Source organism: Nesoenas mayeri (genome assembly GCF_963082525.1).
Source record: "Nesoenas mayeri genome assembly, chromosome: 27".
Lineage (NCBI taxonomy): Eukaryota > Metazoa > Chordata > Aves > Columbiformes > Columbidae > Nesoenas > Nesoenas mayeri.
In genome coordinates this window covers 2,390,842-2,413,148 of record NC_137555.1, presented here as the reverse complement: position 1 = coordinate 2,413,148, position 22,307 = coordinate 2,390,842, and the positions used below count along the sequence as shown (strand labels likewise).

The 22,307-nt window shown below is 41.2% G+C and overlaps 2 protein-coding genes across 2 annotated transcripts in view; both read right to left on the bottom strand.

Moving 5' to 3' along the window:
* Positions 1–2,504: 2,504 nt before the first annotated feature.
* BNIP3L (BCL2 interacting protein 3 like) lies at positions 2,505–16,000 on the bottom strand. The gene is made up of 6 exons (XM_080360086.1): positions 15,813–16,000; positions 11,203–11,389; positions 9,586–9,658; positions 8,064–8,167; positions 7,167–7,316; positions 2,505–5,685 (listed from the first exon to the last, which is right to left on the bottom strand). The coding sequence occupies exons 1-6, from the start codon at positions 15,895–15,897 to the stop codon at positions 5,637–5,639; spliced, it is 648 nt and encodes a 215-aa protein (XP_080216212.1). The 5' UTR covers positions 15,898–16,000; the 3' UTR covers positions 2,505–5,636.
* A 4,347-nt stretch (positions 16,001–20,347) lies between these two features.
* The window catches only part of PPP2R2A (protein phosphatase 2 regulatory subunit Balpha), a 29,919-nt gene continuing 27,959 nt past the window's right edge, over positions 20,348–22,307 (bottom strand). The window contains exon 10 of the mRNA XM_080360222.1: positions 20,348–21,991. Coding sequence (XP_080216348.1) covers positions 21,712–21,991 — 280 coding nt within the window. The 3' untranslated portion in view covers positions 20,348–21,711. The remainder of the gene's footprint in view (positions 21,992–22,307) is intronic.

Here is a 22,307-nt window from a genome sequence, read left to right as displayed (position 1 = left end):
TCAAACCAGAACAGGTCAGAGATCACACACCAGCATACAATTTGCTGACACTAAAATTATCTCCACTGGCTGAGAAGCTGGAAAAAAATATATCATTGGTGTTTGAGATCTTTACACAATATAGAAATCCTTTGCTTTTAAATGATGTCATTAACACCTTTCTACAGTAGACTAATATTTTACAGATGAGGATCAAGTCACAATATTAAGTCAGCAGCATAAAAATGGCTCCTCCTTCAAGGACACACCTTGGAAAACAAAACTACAATTCCTATTTCTAGCCCAATCAGAAAAAAATATCCTTAACAAAAAATTGAAGTAAATCAGATATAAAAAGAAGCCTCTCACATTCACCAGAAGGAGAAAACAGTCAAATAAGCTGCTAAGAACAAGGTGTAAAACTGGAGTTGTATAGCTGGTGCTGCTTTGGCTTTCGGTGGGTGTGTCAATTATGCATGCAAATTTGCATGCTTAACGAGGTGTGTACATCAAGAGCAACATACAAGCGCTTTGGGGCAAAAAAAAGACATCTTCCCATGTTTGTAGGATTCCATATCACAAAACCCGAGTCAGAGGGTTCTGAGAGACACAGGCTGGGAAGAAAATCTCTCGTGTCTTTTCTCCTTTGTTACACTCATCCAGTTCCCTATTCATAAATACTCACAACTACCATAATACTTGCAGTGCTGCTGCATTTGTCTTCCTCATGCATTCATCAGCACATTTCCGGCCTGCTCTTTGGAAACCCATAACTCTTGTGCAGTTAAGTACTCAAATCTAATTCCCCCCAAAACCAATTTTACATTAACTTTAACTACACTCCTAAGAGGAACAGTAATGATTTATAAGCGCATCTCACTTGAGCAGAAGGAAATGGAACACGGCGCCTTCCAGCACCATTCTCTCTCACACACACACATTTCTGCTGAGAAATAAAAGCCTAAGCCTGAAAAGTGCCAAACCAGGATGTTGCGAGCAGGCCTGCCGGGTGACATCACTTATCATACCACCGAGTTCCCAGCCAATTGGGGAGGTTTCTCACCCAGACGTTAATTCTCACCTAGCAGGGAAGCCTACGGGAAAGTGTCACAGCCCGGGGAAAGGACTCGCTTCTATTGTCGATGCTTATCATGCCACAACTCCTCTCTTTCCCCTTCCCAATCCAGTGTGTACAGACACACACACACAGGGAACACAGCAGAGGCAAAACAACCACGCACTCCCTTTCTGAGCATTAGGCTTTTGGCAGTGATTCACCTGAGAATTTCCTGCTGCTGCTGGAGATTCATATTTCTGTTCAGCAATTTGAGGGGGCGGAAGAAGCTTCCTCTTCCGAGTCACTGATCGCTTTAACTCACTGTTACAAGACTGTGCAGCTAAACGACTTTGTATTTCTACCCCAAATATACTAAAAGCAATTAAATCTCCAATCAGATAGCCCAATCATGCCTGTAACCCTTTGAAGACAGCTGAGAATTTAAAGCTGGGTTTATGTTCTGACTTTCCCCAGATATCTAAATCTTAGCACACAGAAGCAAAGCCCAACATCAAATCAGGGTCAGCTACAGCGTTGCAAACCGAAGCTTGCAAGTGCACACTGTTTACACCAGAGATACTTCACTGCAGCTGCCATCCAGCAGGAGAATGGGGATGTAATATTGTCATGGAATGAAGCAAGCTATTAAAATAACTGGTAGGAACCCCAGAGATCTCTTTCACCTATCAGACAGTGCTTTTAAAGATGCAGCTGTAATTGTCAATTGCTTCTCACACTGAAATAAAATGATAATTGGTACCTCAAGTAAGCAAGTGTGTACAGTCCTCTGGTACTGGTACAGCCTCCTCATGCAAGAGGAAAGAATACAGGACCTGTCTCTGTGAGAATTCAGGAGGCTGTAGTTTGTACTCCAGGCACACAGCTTTAAATCCAACTAACTCAGCAGCACCTAAAAAGCATATGGATACAAATAGATTTTTACACCACACTCCCTGCAAAAATATTTGAGCACTGCTCCCACTCTGGATAGCGTAGTCACACACACTACAAAGCTTTACTTTTGAGTTTGCCAAGATCAAGCTGAAAAATCCAACTTCAGTATCCCTCTTGCTCTTATTGACTTTGATATGAACAATTGTTCCTACCTTATCAGTATTTACAAAAATACCTGTACTTTTGAAGAGCAGAATCCTGCAACCAGAGCTGGTTGTAGATAACCCCAGGAAAAGGAAGGCTGTTGTTTCCCAGCGCTGGGCAGCACAGCCGTGCCAAAGCGTGCTGTGCCAAAGCGTGCTGTGCCAAAGCGTGCTGTGCCAGGCCAGTTTCTGCAGCTCCATCGGGCTCTGGCTGTTCCCCTGCGCAGCCAGGACTGTCACAGACCACCACCCGCATCAACTGCAGAGCACCAGGCACACAACCGGGACTTTTGTCACCGATTCATTACGCTCTCACCAACTCAGAAACGTTTCAGTGCTCTTGAACCAAGAATATGGAGGCAGATTAATAATGAGGGTTTATGTCCCTTATTCTTTAATCTGCAAATTTAACAGATTAAGGAAACAGAAGAGAAACATAAGGAGTACAGAAGAGTTGACCCATTATACAAAATCTCATCAATTCCACTTCACATTTCATGTGCCACGACATTATTTTGCTTTCAAGGTTTTCCTTGACAAGGCGCTAGAGGACTTGGCGCAGGTATACAATGCCGACAATGGAAATATTTTTATTAAGAGCTTCAGGAAAAGAAGCGGATGATCCCAAGTCACTAAAAAAACCCCCCAAACAATCAAAAACTTATTCCAGTCTACAGTTTCAACGCTCATACAACCCAGAGCACAAGAGTTTCATAAAACATTATACAAAGCAGTCCTGTAAAAAAAGAAAAGAGAAGAAAAAGTGAAGCAAGGCGCAGCATGAAGTAATTTCAGACAACCGGTTTTGTGAGAGCTTTAATGGCACAAAATGTTTATAAGCTACAACTTATACATGTACTGTAAACTGTATATAATGTTACAAAGTGCTAACTAATTTATGAAGAATGCATAATCACTTTGGCTCAGATAACTCCAATAGTTCATCAAATGTCAATTAAAAAATTTGAATTTCTAACGATCTTCAGCTTTCAGTTTTTAAAAGAGTAAGTAAATATGCATTTGCTGCAGTTAAGTTAGCCTGCTGCATTTTTAATGTGCGAGTTTATGCATTTATTCCTTGATTCTATTTACAAATATTCTAGGCCAGTTTTCACTGAATGTAAGAAAAATGAAGCCTGCATTTTTTTTCCAAAACTGTAAACAGGTATAAAGCTTTTTAAAACAACATTTATCTTAACAAAACTTCAACTATCAATAGTTGAAACCCCTTGCAAATTATACAACAATCTGCTCCTGTTCATTGTAAAACTAGAAGTTGTAGACTTCCATCCAAAGCTTATAGTAGGGTATCAATAAATACTGCATCGCATCATAGCAAGTGTTACAGTGATCATGTAGCCATTCCTCATCCATAGTTTTCACAATTTTTACTTCACGGCTCCTTCAAATATTATAAGCTGTGTTGATACTCTAGCCACAAGCTTGCAATATTATCTATCAGATGTTCTTAAGAAGAATTACCTTTTAATTCAGAAAGGGGTAACATTTTTTTTTTTAAAAAAAAGGTACTCCCTACTTAATAAAAATCTATTTTTCCACTATTCCAATTTCCATACAAAACAAGGTGCTGTAATTAGAACTGAAAGTGTTTCAGCCTTTCCCCCATCCCCTCGGTTCTCAGGACTGTAAAAGGATGTACTTGGTACTATCTAAACCACCCTTCACCACTTCCCCCTTCCCTCCCCACCTTTGGGTGAAAACCAATATCCACGCTTGAAACAAATCTGCAGCTGTGGGCAGCTCAAGTGCCTCTAACATTCACGACTAAAAGAAAAAAGACATCTCCAAAAGATGTTTTTTGTCACCCTGAAAGCATTCTCCAACAGCATTCAGAAGGAGAGAATAACTCTTCTTCCTTCCTAGGAGCTAAGTTGTTTTCAACCAAATCTCAATTGGGATTTAGGTTCTACGCATCAAATGGTTCAAGCGATCACTGCTCTATCAAATAATCAGCTCTATAAAGTCTGATGCAAGCAAACCATTGCAGGTAGCTGGTCTCTTCAAACTGGCTGACTATATTATCATTTTCTGCAAGTCAACCTACTAAAGTTTGTATTTAAATGAGATTTTTTTTCTAGTCTTATAATTAGCATTGGTTCCCTAAGTACTTAGTATTAAAGTCTATATCATTTCTTTTTAATATATTCATATATATATATAAAAGAGTATTCTATCCTTCAGAGTCATGCTACATGTTCTGAAATCCAATAAAATCTATTTAAGGACACGACTGTCCCAATGCTTTGTAACAATTTGGTACTAAAGCTTCACATTTTGAAAAGAAGTGTCACTGAAGGAGGACAAGGCTTAATGTTCCCTAAGATAAAAGTTCAACAACATCAGTGAGAAGTCTATCTAACATGAGACATCACGAGTGACTTTCAGATTCCATGTATCCCCAAAGGAGATTGTACAGTAAACAGTGAGATAGGAATATTGAAAACTCATTTGCAGAAGACATTTTAGAGCTTCGCAACTTCTGAATCTCTACGCACCTGCAAGATTGTCCCTCTTAACAATAAGTCAAACACTTTACCTTCCGAAACTGCCGTATCATAGTAATTGTAAATGGTTCCACAACAAACAGAATCCTACCATTTTATACAGAGTCTAACTCTACCTACAGCTGTTGGGTTTTTCCTTAATTTAAAACTACTTTTAGAAGGAAAATTTCACATTTAAAATTTTCCCTTAAGAAAACAGGTAAGGAAAATAAAAGCTTCTTCACATGCAAACAATGCAGTTTTTCTAATATTTTCTAGGCATCAGACAGGTTTTCCTACAAGGAATAAGGAGCTGACTTCATAGAAAAGACAAGATTACAACAACTACCTACTATTAAAATATGCTGATGGATTTAGTTATCCTACTTTAAAATCTATGCAGTCTTTGCCTCCTGCAAATCAAAGGGTGTTAGCCAATACAAGGGGCCAAGTAAATTCCCCCAAAAGCTGATTTAAATTGTTTTTTATTGCCAGTGATTTCTTAGTTTATTTCACAACCAGCCTGTTTTTCAGAAGAGAAATTCATTTTCACTCCAATCAATAATTTTCTTCCAAAGAGACTGTTAATTTTATCACCATAATACAGTCAACATTTATACCATGCACAACTGCAATTTAAGTCAGGTTGCACTAAGGAGGCAACAGCATCACAGATAAAATTAAAACTTGCTGGTGGCATTTTGCATTGAGAGAAGCCCTTGCAACATATAGACAGTTGTAAACTCCGTTCAGCAACTCTGACGTGTCTTGCAGGCCAAGAGGCAGGGGAATGGGAGAAGAGAGGGAAAGAATGTGGATAGCGAAACACCTCAACAGAGTTCCAACACAATACTGAATTCCAGAGTTAGCGAAAACCTGGATATGTAAGGAAAGGGTGAAGTCAGGGTCATGCTTAAAATGGTCTCAAGTCAAATGTACTAAATGAGACAGTAACACCTTCACAGGTCACGTGGATTTCCAGGTTTTGCACTCCATCTTTCAGTAAGTGCTGGCTGAAGGTGTGGTCAGTCGTTTTCCAATGTAGATGCTGAAATAAAAAGTATAAGGCATATCGTATTTCACAGAAATAGTCCATTTCCCAAACAGTCCTCGCACACTCAGCTACTCTAATTGTCTCTCGAGTCTGATGCGATTCTTCCAAGGACTTCTCTCCTATAAAACTACTTAATGGGTGAGATTTTCAGATGAGCCTAGAAAGACCGATGCTGTCAACATTCAGTAAAAGCAGATTTCTTCAAGTCCCAAGCTCATTTGAAAATCCCACTCCAAAAGCTTTTGTGTTGTTTGTAGAGCACCTGACACTGGGGCTCTTGAGCAGCCGAGCAACACTCCCAGACTGTGGTAAAACAAAATAGTACTGCCTATAAAGGGAGCTGGTGAGCTTTAAAACACCGAGCACTGAGGATCTACGCAAGCACTGACCTCTAACAAATACATCCATTCAAGATGTAATTCGTCGCATAAATACGCAATTTTGCTACATTTCAAATATCTTACAATATAGTCACATATATTCTATCCTCCTCATTCAACTGATAGTTTACAAGAATTTAAAGAGACACTGAACTACTCCCCCCACAAAAAAAGCATGAAGCTAATTAAAAACATATTTTGAGTACGTCTTTGCCCCATCACAGAAGAACATAAGGTGGATAAACATAATGTAAGGACTTCAGCAAGCTGAGAAATTATGTCAGATTACACAAGCAATGAAACCATCACTGAGCAGCATCATAGCTGATCTTGCAGGTCATGTCCAGTATTTCATGTATCTTTCTTTAACTATTCAAAGCTTGACTTTCAGTAATATCACACAACTGCAGCATTAGACATTGCAAATTACAGAGTATGTGGGACAGGAATGAGCAGGGTTCATTTGGAGAGCTTTAAACTAGGCTCAAAGGGGGATGGGGTTGTAGCTGGGCTTGCATCAGTGGGGCAGCACTCTAGAGTTGATGAAGGCTGGGAGGCCTCCCATATCCCTGGGGTGAAATCGGTGTGCTCAGCTCGCTCTCTGAAATGCCTGCACACCAATGTGCGCAGCACGGGGAATATGCAGGAGTTAGAAACCTGTGTTCGGGCAGGAGACTATGACCTGGTATTATTTTTACAACATGTTTTTGTAACGGTTAGCAAAATTTACAGCAGTTTTCCATCTATTCTAGTCTTATGTTCCCTATGTTATAACCCGAAGCGTTTAAGTAGAAGGCGAGGATAATCAAATGGCACATGTTGCAATTGTAAAGGTTATTTGCAAATTCATGATAATCCATGCATTTTCAATGTAAGAAAATTCATCTGTTCTAGAAATAAAACATATTAATGCCTGCAAAATTTTAACTGCTGCAAAGTTTTCCTGCATTTCAGAAAGTGTGTGTCTTGAGCAAGGTGCAACAATACTCTGGTTATTCTACATAAAGACCTTTCCTGCAGGTACCTGCCATACAAGTAGAGCACAAAAGCAAAGCCTGATGCAAAAGCTGAAGTGAGAATTAGGTTCATACTTACCCTAGTCCCAAAGCCAAAACATGAGATATGAACAGAGATGGAATGAAAACTTTAAGAAATTCTGCAGAGAAAATGCCACCTTTTTTCATTGCTCCACTTTTTCTCATACTTAAAGACACTGAACGCTTAGGATGTCTGAAATGGAATTCCCTGAAAGAAGAAGGGGAGGGGGGAGAAATTCAACAAGATATTTTTTTCCACTTCTTCACATAAATGCACAGATCTCTGTAGGAACATGTTTTACAAGGTACAAAGAGCGAGAGATCAAAGCAAGAGATCCCTTACCCAGAGTAAGGAATCAAAGAGACCACTTACACAGACAGGATAGAGACAAAGGGAGCAGTAGCTGAAGAGAGAGGTAGGTCCGAGAGAGGGAATTTCAGGATGTGATTTGTTAGCAAGAGCCTCATTTTTTGTTCCAAACAGAGATACAGAAGTCTGCCCGATTTAGACAGCATCCTCTATTTTAATAAAAATGCTTTGCATTCAAGGATCTCAACGTTTCCCCTTCCGTGGATGAACATTACACATTTTACATAGAAAGAAAAAAAGGTAGAGAATTTAGGAGACTTGCTCAACACTATTCCGTTTAGTAAGCCAAAACTAAACCCCATGAATCCCAGATCCAAGTACCCAGCTCTCCCAATAATTATGTCAGAAATCTTGTAATCAGATTGCTGTGGATATATATTACTTTCAATAAGTAATTTCGTTGCTATTAAGATTTACATACTTCATTGTTTTGACTTTTTGTAGCCTCCCCAAAGAGAAATTCATCTTTTTCTAAGATGATCCTATTTGGAGAGCCAGAATAATTCCATCCAATTGTGACCTATGATTCTTCTCTCCTTCATATAAAAGAATGTTCATTAAAAAAAAGAAAAGAGTTTAACTTACTTGGGAGGAATGTTTTCAGGCCTACTTGACCAGTCTGACACCCAGTCAGCACTTTTCTTCAAAACTTCCAACTCTTTCTCTACTTCTACTGCTTCTTCTTCAGACTGAAAATATACACAGGACAAGCCTTGTAACACTCAATTAGCTCCTCCTTATGGTGCTAAATTGAGAGCGACAACAACAGGGGTAAAATGATAAACACCAAATGGTGGCACCTGATAAACGAGCAAGTGTTCCTGGACTACTGATTATTTAGAAGAGATTTTATTATGCTAAAAGGAGGATCTGCACAAGTCAGTAAACCACAAAGTTCATTACTACATCCAGGACTTCAACAGGGAAAAAAATAGAAAGGCTAGAGAGTGACTTCAGTACAAACTCCTCCTTAGCATTAAAACAATTTCCTGAGTGACCCTTAGTAAAAGAAGATAAACCACTTACAACATTAAAGTGGGAACCATACCAAAACCAGACACAATCAGACAGGACAGTCCCAACAGAGAGATGGCAGAACTAACCAACAACTTCATTCAGATTGTTCTGGCTCTATAGGGCAGAAGCGCAACAGTCCTGCTGTTCAGCCAGGTCTTTGACAAAACTGAATGCAAGGTTTCATTCTTCCAGGAGTGCTTTTTATTTATACTGCTGAAGACAGCAAATTGTATTAAATGATTGAACTAAGAGTTCAGCATTAATCTCCTCTCAGTTCGTATGATGGAGATTACTCACTGTCATGTGAGCTGACTATCTGTAGAGCAATAAACTGAACACCCTGAAATCTTGTGCAGAAATATAAACATTTCAAAACCAAAACAGGTTTGACACACAAGCACTGTTAAACAATAATATAACTGCTATTAAACAGGGCATTTCTCAGCATTACAGATGGAGCCTCATTTTTCCCCTCACTCCAAGGCTATTAACCTCAACCAGTCAAATTTCAATTAATACAGAATGTAACCCTAAACAAAGTTTACTAACCCTGCCTAGTTGTTTAAAATAATTGTTCTGGAATGTGTTTTAATTTAATAAAACTTTATTCTGAAAGCAAGCCCTTAAAAGAAAGGATAATTTAGTTAAACTGACATAAGCTTGAGTGCAAAAAATTATTTACTATAGCTATTTACAGGGAGGTACTATGTAAAGTTCTAATAAAACAGACTGAGGAAAAACCTGCAAGAACAAAGTACAAGAGATGTAAACAGCCTTACTCATATGGCTAAGGGACACCTCCAAATTTTAAGTAAGGTGTAGATAATCTGTTTGCTTGTACTGCAGCTAACAGCCAAGGCTAGCATCTCAGAATGAAAAAAAATATTGCTGGCAAGCAGTAGTTTAATGCATCTTTTGACATTTAAAATATATAATATTTTAGACCTTTTGATATGACAGAGAGCTTGCTCTGCCTCTCAAGTACTCCCAATACTGATCTATATAAACATATCATTTATATACAATATCCACAACTTGAAAATATATATTTTTTAAGTTAATGTATTTTAAAGGTTAATGAAGAAAATACCTGAGAACTACTGTCTTTACTTGTGTGCATTTCCACATCAAAAGTTATCTGTCCGTCTTCTTGAGGTGAAGGGCTAAAGAAAAAATTATTTCATTATGTCATTTTGTCATACTATACTGTCACCTAAATAATCATTAGTGTAAAGAGCATCTCAGCTGAATCATTTCCACATGCACTTCTGCACACTACCGAGATGAGTTACACACTACACTGCCCTTCAGATCACAAACATCAGTATTAGAAAGGCTTCCAAAACCTCTCATCTTTTCAATTTGTTTTTCCATTTATAATCCGACCTTTCTCAAGAGAGTTGACCATCCTTCCACTAGAAAAAGAAAGCACTGCCCAAAACTTCAACTGCTACACAAAACACGTAAATCCTATCCTTCTTTTAGATATCTTTTAGATAAGCAGGAGGAGTTTGAAACCTGTGTTAGGGCAGGAGATTATGATCTGGTGGCAATCACGTCTGGCAATTACGGACATGGTGGGACAGCACACGAGTGGAATGTGGTCATGGATGGCTACGTCCTTTTCAGGAAAGACAGGCCAGCCAGGCGTGGTGGTGGAGTTGCTCTTTATGTGAGAGCAACTACAATGTATAGAGTATTGTCCAGACACGGATGAGGAGCGAGTTGAGAGTCTGTGGGTGAAAGTTAAGGGGCAGGCTGGCAAGGGTGATACTATTGTGGGTGTCTATTATAGGGCACCAGATCAGGGTGAGGAAGTTGATGAGGCCTCTACAGACAGCTGAGAGCAGCCTCACAATCACAGGCCCTGGTTGTGGTGGGGGATTTTAACTTCCCTGATATTTGTTGGAAGGACGACTCAGTCAGCAGTCACAGTCCAGGAGGTTCCTCCAGTGCCTATATTATTCAATATATTCATCAATGATTTGGACGAAGGAATAGAGCGTACTATCAGCAAGTTTGCTGATGACACCAAGCTGGGAGGAGTGGCTGACACGCCAGAGGCTGTGCTGCCATCAGAGACCTGGACAGGCTGGAGAGCTGGGCAGGGAAACATTTAATGAAATAGAACAAGGGCAAGTGCAGAGTCTTGAATCTGGGTAGGAACAACCCCAGGTTCCAGTATAAGTTGGGGAATGACCTATTAGAGAGCAGCATAGGGGAAAGAGACCTGGGGATCCTGGTGAACAGCAGGATGACCATGAGCCAGCACTGGGCCCTTGTGGCCAGGAAGGCCAATGGCATCCTGGGGTGTATTAGAAGGGGGGTGGTCAGTAGGTCAGAGAGGTCCTCCTGCCCCTCTGCTCTGCCCTGGGGAGACCACACCTGGAATCTTGTGTCCAGTTGTGGCCCCTCAGTTCCAGCAGGACAGGGAACTGCTGCAGAGAGTCCAGCGCAGGGCAATAAAGACGCTGAAGGGAGTGGAGCATCTCCCGGGTGAGGAAAGGCTGAGGAAGCTGGGGGTCTTCAGCCTGGAGGAGACTGAGGGGTGACTGAGGGGGTACTGGACTAGACGATCTTTAGAGGTCCCTTCCAATCCCTAACATTCTATGATAACGCTGACAGTATTGGGAATTATACCTCTTTTTGTATCATTACAAGTGGAAACAACACACAATTGCACGTAGGACAGCAAACATTTCTTTACCTGTCACAGTGGGAACTACCTCTTGAGCTGCTCTGTCCTGATTCATGCTGGGCGTCCAGGAGGATTTTTTCCATGTCTCCATTGTGGATGGAGGACGATGAAGGGACGTGTTCCAAACCTCCGTTTTTCCCATTGCCGTTATCGTTGCTATTGCCATTGCCATTCATCTGTAACTCCACCCAGGAACCTGTTGGGCCAGCCAGACGTCACCTCATTAAAAGCAGTGGAACTGAAACCCATCTTAAGTTTATCAATTACACACAGAAAAAAACATAAACATGGTGAATTCAGATAACATACACTGCTGCTGGGAGAAAGCTCACAAACATGTACTGGAGACAAGAGTGACATGGTTCTTCCTCTTTCATGAACAAAAACACACCTAAAATGTTACGTTTTGTTGCTACCTAGCCCTGAAGCTAGTCGAATAAAATATCCCCTCTCTCCTCAACTATTAATACTTTAATAGGCCACATTTCTCCCTGCAGTTTGAAGCTTCAGTATGTATCACTCAATTACACTAGTCATCTTGCTTCCCTGTTCATTCCTTTTTGAAAGAAAATTTTCAACACCTAGCCCCCTATTATACAACTCCCCCATCTGGAATGTTATACTCTCCTTCTTCCCTCTACTTTCAAAGGCCCTGACTCAAACTCTGATTTTTATACATGTCAGGCAGGCTGCCATTCTCAGGCAAAAAAATGGGTTTTGAAAATATTCTAAATTCATAAACATACCATTTAATGTCCTGAGGGGTAAAGATAGAATAGACTTCTACTGCTTTATCTGCTTCAAATATCTAAATACATTCCCTATCCAAATGCAATTCCCCTCTTCTCACTAAGGCATTTAACAAGAATCACTTGACCATATTAGCCATGATTATGGAGGAAAAGATCTCCAGTTTCTCAAAAGTACACTGTTTTCAATGAAACATTATTTCCCATTATCAGTCAGGTGATTTCACAGACATCCAGTTATGGCATCACAACTCCTCTGTAATGTAACTTATGTCACCTGAAGGAGAACACTTTCAGATTTTTTGTTGATTCTTATTTTTTAAAGTTTTGACATCTTCAGCACTGAGGTAAAAATATTCAAGAAAGAAAAGACAGTCTAAAGATATTAAAACAACAGCTAAAACTCCTTTTTAAATATTTGTAACGTTCACCAACTCTGTACTACACACTGGGCTTTTCAGATAATGAAGTTTTAACTGGGAAAAGGCAGCCTTTGCTCAGAGTAGTCAGTATGAGACACAGAGACCATATTATTCCAGATTTATGATCACTGCTGGTGTCTAGATTTCTAAAGAAAAAGACCTCAGTGTGAGAACTACATCAGAAAGGCAGATTTGCCTTGCAGCAACACCTTTACAGCAAGAGGCCCAACCTGCAGAAAAGCACATGGCAACCGCAATTAGATGTCAGGCCAGAGAGCTATACATTCTCCAAGAACCATCTTGGAGTATAGAGCATCTACCAGGAGAATTCTAACACTCAGGATCTGCAAAGATATATCTTATTAAAAAATCAGCAGTGAGTGTCCAACTGTGAAAAAAGCAGAGGGCAGAAGTACAAGTAGGTGTCTCCCTCTGACACCAAGCACGGGCAGAGAAAAGCTCAGCGAAAGATGATCAGAACTGGTTGCTCTAGAACGCAGCTACTTAAACACACGTCTGCAGCACTTCATCTCATGTACAAATAAAATCTTCTATTAACATTTATCCTGGACTGACAAAACTTGCTGTTTATCTAAGATGTGTTGTGGTCATAAGAGGAAGAACACTCAAATTAAACCGTGAGTAAAGAGTCCCAACAAGTCGAGCAGTAGTTTACATGACATGCAGCACGTTCTCCATCTGACCTCACTCTTAATGAGCCCAAATACATTCACGAAGGCGTAATCTGACATCAAGCTAAAACATGCTGCACACTCCCACTGGCAGTCACAACCGGTTCGGGAGAGAGCAGGAGCCCTTGGAGTTACACAGGCTGATTAGAGGCTGCTGCTTTAAACAGATGCACAGGAATATATTTGAGAATAAACTGCCCAAGTAATAACAGAGAGTGATTTCTGCCCCAAGCTTGCTTCAAAAATAAGATAGATATGTTAATAACCCACATGAGAACTCTTAATTTTACCATGTTTCCAACTTGAAAGTACAACAGGAAATACAGTAGAATTAAGAAATATGGTAGAACTCTCCTCCCTTCACAAATAACATAACACATACTTTAAGGAAAAATAAACACAAAACCCAAACAAAACCACAACCCCCCCAAAACACAAGACAAAACAGAACACCACACAACTGTTTATAGGAATGATATTTTTCTCCAAAATTGTCTGAATTTTGGCCATGGTCTAAGGTTAATTATTTCACTGTGGACTGATATACTTTAATTACATGTTTTTCCATAATTGGTGGTCCTTTTAAACAACAGTAGCTAAATGTGTGTGACAAAGGGGGGAGTCTCATTTTGTTTATTCACTCTGTGATTTCAATTGGGTAGGTTGAGGGAGATACCAAGGACAATATATAAATTATACACGCATATACATTTTATATATATAAAAATACTTCGAACTAGTAGCTCACAGCAAGTCTGAGCTATGGTCAACTTGAATAAACTAAGAAATATCACTTTTACAGTGAAGTATGCCATAAAATAAGAAAGAAAGACAAAAGGAGAAGAAAAGAAAGCTGTTCAGATTCCCATAATGGTAATTATGAAGCAAATTTTCCATGACAGAGCTAGATGGGTTCCTGCTGGCATTTCTTCTTTTTGTCAATGTGTAACAGAGCTTTATAATAATTAAAGTGTATGACGCATCTAGAATTCCCAGAGCCAGCAAATCTTTTTTTTCGGTGAACCCAACAAAGCACAGGTTCAGTTACCCGTTTTATTCCCAGGTCTTCTGACCTTTGCTTCAAGTGCTAAGGAATCTCTGAATGAAAGGCTCTAAACACGCACAAATGACATACAGAACAAAATGAATAAGTGTCTAAGCGCATTAGCTTGAAAAGGCTCACTGAAAAGCTTATATAGTAGCAGAAAATGTACATATAACACGAAAGCATTGTGGAGCAGCTGAATATCTGAAAGCAGCACTAAGCCTACGTGGAGCCGATTGGTTGTGTTTGTTTTGTTCATGGAGCACAGTCTATCAAACATTTCCTCTCATATGCTGTGCTCACCACCTCCTGTAATCACATTGATTTTTGCTAAGCCTTTGCGTGCTGATCCAGCAATAAGATCTACGTGGGCAGATCCAGCACAGGCTCACAGTGCACTCATCTCTTGTTGCTTCTACGTTACAGCAGAATAACATGTCCCACAGCGTAAGTTAACATGCTAATAGAAAATCAAAAGGAAATATTAAAATATAGATGCACCAAAGATCACAATTTCTGAAGTAAGCACTGAGTTAGGCACTACATATGTCACAACTTTAAGACAGCATAATTGTTATTCAAGTACACTAACAGCCCTGAATAATTTGCTAAAATACCTGTTTGACTCAGGTGAACACTGTTGCAAACTGCAACCCTTATCACAATATGTAGTGTTACCGTAACACAATAGCAGTGTTATGAAACAGGCATAGTTTATTCTTCTTCGATACAATTCCCATTGAGTTACAGCAGATCAACCAACCAATATATTTCGTGGTCAGTTTAACTTCATTGTAAACCACGAAGCTAACAGTTAATCATTAATGCAATTTATTCACCTCTTCAACTGCAGTATCCTTAATAATTACAAACAAATGAAAGGACACACTGAAGTAGCTGTTTAAAACAAGGGAAAAGCATCTGCCGACTAAGTATGAGAGCCGACATAAAAACCACTGATGTTCCTTACTACTGTTATGCTGGGAACAAAAGGATGCAGCAGAGCAGCTGACAGAGATGCCGGATATAGAGGAAAATAGCTCACGTCAGTCCTATTGACTCAGCCACTGAATAAACTAATTCCCACAGTCACGCTCCTCCCCCTACCCGGCTGTATCCCCATTTAGCTGTTAACACCAGCAACCGAATAAACTCGGTTTAACCGCGGAACAAACCTGCTCCTGTTCTTCTCGGCTCGCCCCGAACCCCGGAGCCAGTTCATTTCTTTAGCCGGTTCTCCTCAGACTCGCCGCTCCCGTGAGGAGCAGCCGGGGCGCGAACCCGCGGCCAAGAGCTCCCCACAGCCCCCGAGCGCTCTAGGGTGCCCCTCGCCCGCCTTCCTCGCCCCGCAGCCAGCAGCTCCCGCAGCGCCCCAGGCTCTGCGGACACCCCAACATCCCTCTCCCCGGTGCGAAGCCCCCGTGATGCGTTACACCCCCCATAACCCGCCCCGTGAGGCGCTGCCCCCACCCCGATCCTCTCAGGCCGCGCCACCCGCCTCTTCCCCACAGGCCCCGCCGGCGGCCGCCACCGAACCAATTACACCCGTTCCGCCGCCAATTGGCCCCCGGGGCTCTCGCGGCTCCGTCCTCCGCCAATCCCGGCCCGGAAAAGGGGAGAAGGGAGTCGCGGCCCCCGGGGTTTCCCTCACAGTCCCTCCCGGTCACCCCCCGCCCCATTTGCGCTCGTTTCCCCACGTCCCCGCACTCACTGTTGAGCCCCGGCTCGGTGTGCGTCCCCTCAGCCGGCGGGTTGTTGTTGTTGTTGTGCTGCGGCGGCTCCTGAGGGCTGGACATGGCGGCGGGCAGGAGCGGGGCGGCTGAGGAGACCGACGAGCCGCTTTGGGGCTGGGACAACAACAACAAACCCGGACTCCGCTCCGGGCCCGGCCGCCCCGCCCTCCCCGTGGAACTGCGCAGGCGCGGCCGCGCGCCGCTCCCGCCTTCCCGCCGCCGCGCACGCGCCGCCCGCCCCGGGGCGCGTGCCGCGGCACCATGGCGCTCCCCGGGCTCGCGCACGTCCCGCCGCCGCCGCCGCGCATGCGCAAGGGGGCGGGGCCCGCTGTGAGGGGGGCAAAAAGCGCGGGAGGGCGGTGAAGTGGGAGGGCGGCGGTTCCACCCGCCTCCACAGCCAAAAACCACCAGGAAACGCGGGGTGGAGGGGCCTGGCCCTCCCCGCACGGCTCTCTGGAGCTGTCGGACACCGCCCATCCTGCGCTACTTCCAGAGAGGACGAGATGAGCCCTCACAACCCTGTGGTGTCCACCGAGCCCCCAGCTCAGGTGTGTTTCCACATGAGACTGCGGCAGCAGGTGTGAGAGAACCTGCCAGACCTGCACGGTGCAATGGTACAAGTCTTCTAATCTTTCTTTCTCCTCTCAGTTAAGCCAAGTTGTAGGTCTGTGAAATATAGTTGAGGCAATGGTTTTCAAGATTAATACCAATCTGATATGATAACATTTAGCAGACAGACCAGCTGCATGCAGGGAAGATTTTTTAATTAATGTCAGTTAAGATAGAGAAGATGGCATCTGTGTGACAAAACTGGACTTGGACTTTATGGGGATGCAAACATATAGCTACAAAAAGTGGAATTATTAGTGTTCACCACATGTAGTTTAATAAGACAGCTGTTTACAAGTAGAGGGGCTGCAGATACATTCTAGATTGCAATCAGAACAATGAGCTACTTATGATTTTGAATAGAAAACCTGCCTAGGTAACCCTATCCTACTTAGCCACCCTAACACTCACAGGCTAACATCACAAGTGTTTGTCATCTCCATCATTCAGGAAGCATTTGCCATAATAGTTGTGGCATGAATATTTATCAGTAAAGTGGGCCTATTAACATTTCTGAGTCAGAAATAAATTGATCAAGATTATAGAGTGAGTCAGTGCAGAGCCAGAAATAGCATTCGCAAGGCCTGACTTTCAGCCCTGTGCTCTAACCACTACACAGGTTCCTTAAGGCAGTTGAATGATGTAACTGATGTTTGTAAAGTAATTTGAATCCTTGGATGGAAAATGCTATGACAATAGCAAGGTTGGAAGGACAGAAAACCACATGTTAATAGAAGAGAAACAGTGGTCATAAACTTCTGGGAAAGGCCTTTTGTACTCAAGTGCAATACAAAAGGTTTTTCTCCTCAAAACTTATAAAAAGCCTTTAAGTTGAAGGAAATTAAACAAGTCATAAGCCACCTGCTTTATCTCAAAGAGCTGAACCAAGCTAATCCCACTGCTTAATTCTCATGGTTCCAAGGTGTATGAAGCAATTTAAGTAAAGAATGATCTCAAGTCTTAAACATGATGGGATTACTTTTATTGTCTTCATTTTGTGCTTCTATACCCCAAATCTGAAAACAATGCTAACCTGTTAAGATGGGTGCCACGCAAAAACCACCTTGGCTGGTTTCTTTATCCTGGAGGTAGTCATGCTGCGTACTGGAAATGCTTTTCTTGTATTTCATGTTTAGCAACATCTAATCAAACACACCGTCTTTGCAGACGACCGGCGATTCCACAGATGACTTCAAGGGACAGTTGCAACATCTCGCCTCGATCTCTTTTTGGAGTACCCGCCTCTCTTTGGTCACATTTTGCCTCCTAGTGGAAAGAACACCGACACAGGAAAACCTGCATCAGAAAAAAACCGTGAGTGCTGTTGTCTTGTAAGAGAGAAACAATAAATTAATTGTTTGCAAACGGTTGAGATTGTTAAAATTCAAGGGTAGATTGCCTAGAGAAATGGAATTCAGAGTTTCTTAATCTCTCATCTGAATCACAGTAGAAAAAAAATGCTCACTGTTTTTATTCCAGCCACTGCTATTGCTTTCTTCCACTGCTCATTTTTACAAGACCAAACCAGGTTAAATAAAAAACAAACATATACAAATCATTTAAGCCACCCATAGTCACCACACAGCAACCTCGCAGGACACCTCTCCCCACCCCAATTCAGTACATCAATCCTTCAGTTTGTAACAGGTAATTACAAGAGAAAGGGCAAAAGGAAACATCTCCTGTTTGATTGAAATCAGAAGTGTTTGTCCTGAATTGGGAGACTATACCTTCTTTACAGCCCAAGATGAAAAGCTGAAGACCAGCGCACAGGAAATTGTTTCATAGCTATGTAACATCCAAGAACAACCAGTTCCAGAGCCAGACAAACAAAAAAAGCACCAAGAAAAACCAACCCCCTCAAAATATTAGCATTCTATCATCCCACAGCCCCTCTCCAAGAGGAGGAAAAACACAAGTTTCTGCTTATGAGCCCTGAGCTTTTTCCAATTAGGCTGAGAAGGAAAGATTATTTAAATAATAAATGCTGGAATAGAAATTACAGTCCTGCCTCAACAGAACACCAAAGAAAAGCAGAATGTTGCAGCGTATTTGACATGTTTTCAAGGCATTTCTCAGCAGGAAAATGGTGAAGAGACTTCGGCCACAGAACTTGCCTTCACCTCAGCTTTGTACCAGCCAGGTAGCCCCATTCCACTGCACATTACCTGTTGACAGTACTACCCCTGTGCTTCGGAGCACAGTTGTAGTTTTGCAGAAACTAACTGCATACGTGGTAGCTGTTGGCATTTAGGCAGCGTCACTGGCTTCAAGACAAGACACTAGAGAACACAATTCCTTTTAGTCCAGTATTCAAGAGCTGAGAATTGAGGATTTGCATTGGTTTGGGTACACTGCAAGAGACCACTCAAATGGAACGGCTGCTTTTCCATGACTGTGTTGGCAGAGGTCAGAACTACCCCGACGCCCACCCTGCCTGGGACAATGCCTGGAAACCACAACACAGCAGCTACCAGAAAGGGGCACCCTTCAACATGCAGCAGGGAAGAGAGCAGTAGCTTCAAAAACACCTGTAAATGAAGAGGGAAAGACGATAAAAAGCAACCTGACAAAGTGTATTCTATGCATAATTTTATTAATAAAATATAAGATTTACAGAATATGTCAATAGACAGTGTGCTTAGAGAATTATCTAGTTGGATAGTATGACACCAAAGTCAGTAGCTGGTCTTAGTGAGGATAAATTAAACCTCAGATGACATGCCAGGGATCACCGCTACCGACAAAACAAAAAAAACTTTCCCCAGACTAGCTTTAAACCCCTAATTCCATCCCAAATTCCATCCCAACATGCACAGCTGAGGTCCGAGAGGCAGTTTCGCTTGAATGGAGTATTGCTAGAAGGCTGCACTTCGTTCTATGTGAAATCTACCTGTCTGGTTCTTCACATCCTCACTTCCTTTGTGTCTGTGCTAAGCAACTTCTCAGGTATTTAGTGCATCATTCGGGATACAGGTACACACAAGAGCAGCAGTCTTAATGCCACGACCCTCAGTCTTCCCAAAATAGCAGTCATTACACCTACCCGTCCTTCACAAAACAGAGATGAATTTTACCAGCTCTGATGCAAAAGCAGCATCTAATTACCTCTTTGCCCGTGTGATAAGATAAAGAATAAACCTTGGCCCTGATGCTGTAAACACCTATACACATGATTAACATTACTCAACAAGTTGCTTCCTTAACAATTAGCAAGTATAGTCACATTTGAGTAAAATTAGTCACATGCTATGTAAGTAGTAGTAGGGCCTACTAGTTTATTCACCCACTGGAAAACAGTTGCTGTCCCTGGGACAGTTAATTTTTATTTTTACAAGGCTAACAGGTGAAGGAAAAGAGTTAAAATCCTTACAAAGGCTCATGGTCAGGCATGCATGGTACAAGACAAATACTGTATTTAAGAGAACCAGATCCAATAAATATTAGAATTTTTACATTTTCAAACCACTGCACAAGGACTTAAAGAAATTAAAGTATGATTGCAATAGTAGTCTTGTTAACAACCTCTAACCCAGCCATAATTTTACAGCAGAAACACTATCACAGTTGATCAAATAATAGAGGCATTATAATAACTACCTATAACTAAGCCACAGAAATAATTTAAATATAGGTAACTAAAAAGTGAAAATTCTCCCAAGTCAAGGTAAGTTCACTACAACTTTAAACTTCATTCTGAACACTTCTGTGAAGGAAGAGTAAACCTAAAAGCACAATTAGCAAAAAATATCTGGAGGTAAAAACTCATGAGCCTTATAAAGCATCAATATCTAGTTCATCTTTGGATAAGCCTTATTTGCTGAAGAGTTTAAATCTCTCAAATAACTATGAACACTTATTTCATGCAGCTTCTGTACGCCACGTATTTTCTGATTGTTGCACCATTTAACATTTCTGTAAGTGCAATAACTTTGCAAAGCCAAAAGCCGGAAGAAATACTTGCGTGGTAAAACTACATTTCCACTCAGATACCGATAGCAATAAAATACAGAAAATAGAGCATCTCAGAATGCAGTGATTATCTATGTAATCACTTGGTATTTTGTACTACATAACATCATACTGCCAGACAAGAATTCAGACAACTTTTTAAAAAGCCACAGGGGACTTCATACTCTAAACAAGGCATTAAAGGTATTGTCTCTTAAACAAGGCATTAAGGAAACCAGGACAAAACTCAACATTAAGACGTTAGTCCCATTATATGGATTTTAAAACCTGAAAACTCTATTCCTGTTCCAAATTAAGGAATAGTTTTTTAAAAAGGAGCCTTCAAGGATACTGGAGCAGTAACTGACCTGTTCAGATTATGGTTTCGAAGTGGAAGTGGTCAATGCACACTACAGTTGGTATTCTTGTCATTCATGAATGAATGCAGACACTTATGAAATCCCTCCCTCTCTTCATTCCCATGAAAAATAATTAATACTGGTTAAAATCATTACAAAAAACATCATTTTATTTCCATGCATCTAAGGTAAAACACAGAGTATTTGTATAAAGAGGTAGATTAAAAAAAAAAAAAGAAAACAGATTCTCCATTCTTTGTCACTTTTATTCAGTAGTTTGTTTGTTTTTTTCCTTATTTTCTCTTTTTTGGTGCCAGACATGGCAAGGAGTGATTACAGTCAACTGTTTATTAAAACATTTGTTGCAACACAGACCCCCTTTTACCACTGACCCCAAACGGACCCATTTCATGTGCTTTATTTTGTATTTTCTATACACCACCACCAAGGTGAGGTGGAGGGGGATGAAAGGGAAAGGGGGAGTCCAGGAGGCCAGAAGGAGGAGGAATGCTACAAGCCACAGCAAGAATGAGCTGTATTTAATAAAAAAAAGGGGCCACGAATGATACAGTAATGAGGTTACACAATTAAATCCCATAGCATGATTGAAGGCTTTCCCTGTGTTTGACGTCATCACAATGGAAGGCATAAAAAGTGGAGTAAACCGATGTTGATACAGTCCAATCTAGTCCATTAGGCAAGATGGTGCAAGTAGTCATTTAAATTAAAAAGTGCCCTATCCTCACCTAAATGGCTAGCAGACATGAAGAACGCAGTGACGGATCAACAGAGCTTTCTCCATGTAGCTATAAAAGTGTGTTGTCATATGGCACGTTTTTAAACACTGGAAAGGGGTGCCATAATGGACCTCTCATTCTCTTTCATTTACAGGTACAAATGCTAGATTCAACTATTTCAACTATGGAGGAAGTGGACTCTTCAGTTAGGAATGCCAACCCTAATTCATTTTGTCTTGAAATATATACAAGTTGTTTGTAGTAGCTACAGCGATGATGTTTTCCTTGGGATGCCAGGCTGTGTGTAGAATCTTCTTGTTGAAGTCTAGGCTGTCGACGCTGATTTCATCCTTCTTTCGCTTACCACTCGCGCATACTTTGCGGGGCTTCAAAACCGTACGGGGTTTATTGTTTTCCCGGGATGCCTCTAGGGTGATGTCTCGCTTTGTGTTTCTGTCAAACATTCTGAAGAAGTTGTTGTAAGAGCCTGTCATGACAATGCTGCAGAGAGGGGGAAGGAAGAAAAAGAATTCAGTTGAAAATCACCTCTGCTTTTACTAAACCTGGAGGTCTCAACTAAGATCACACCATATGATAAAAGCAGAAAGCAGGCATCCTGGCCCATACCTTCTACATCCTTAAGTGAAACCAAGACATTTTAATGTTTTATATATATATATATGTATTTTTAAAAGGTATCTTTTTCCTTAACTGAACCTTTTAAGGTACACACTGTTATCTAAGTACTTTGATTTGAATGTGCCTTCTAGGAGATCCTTACACTAAGCTTTTCACTAAGACAAATACACTTAGAAGT

Coding starts and splice junctions, on each gene's coding strand:
- BNIP3L (XM_080360086.1), bottom strand. CDS start 15,897: ATGTCCAGCCCTCAGGAGCCGCCGCAGCACAACAACAACAACAACCCG. Junction 11,390..15,812: donor CACCGAGCCGGGGCTCAACA/GTGAGTGCGGGG, acceptor CTGGCCCAACAG/GTTCCTGGGTGGAGTTACAG. Junction 9,659..11,202: donor GGTAGTTCCCACTGTGACAG/GTAAAGAAATGT, acceptor TTTTTTCTTTAG/CCCTTCACCTCAAGAAGACG.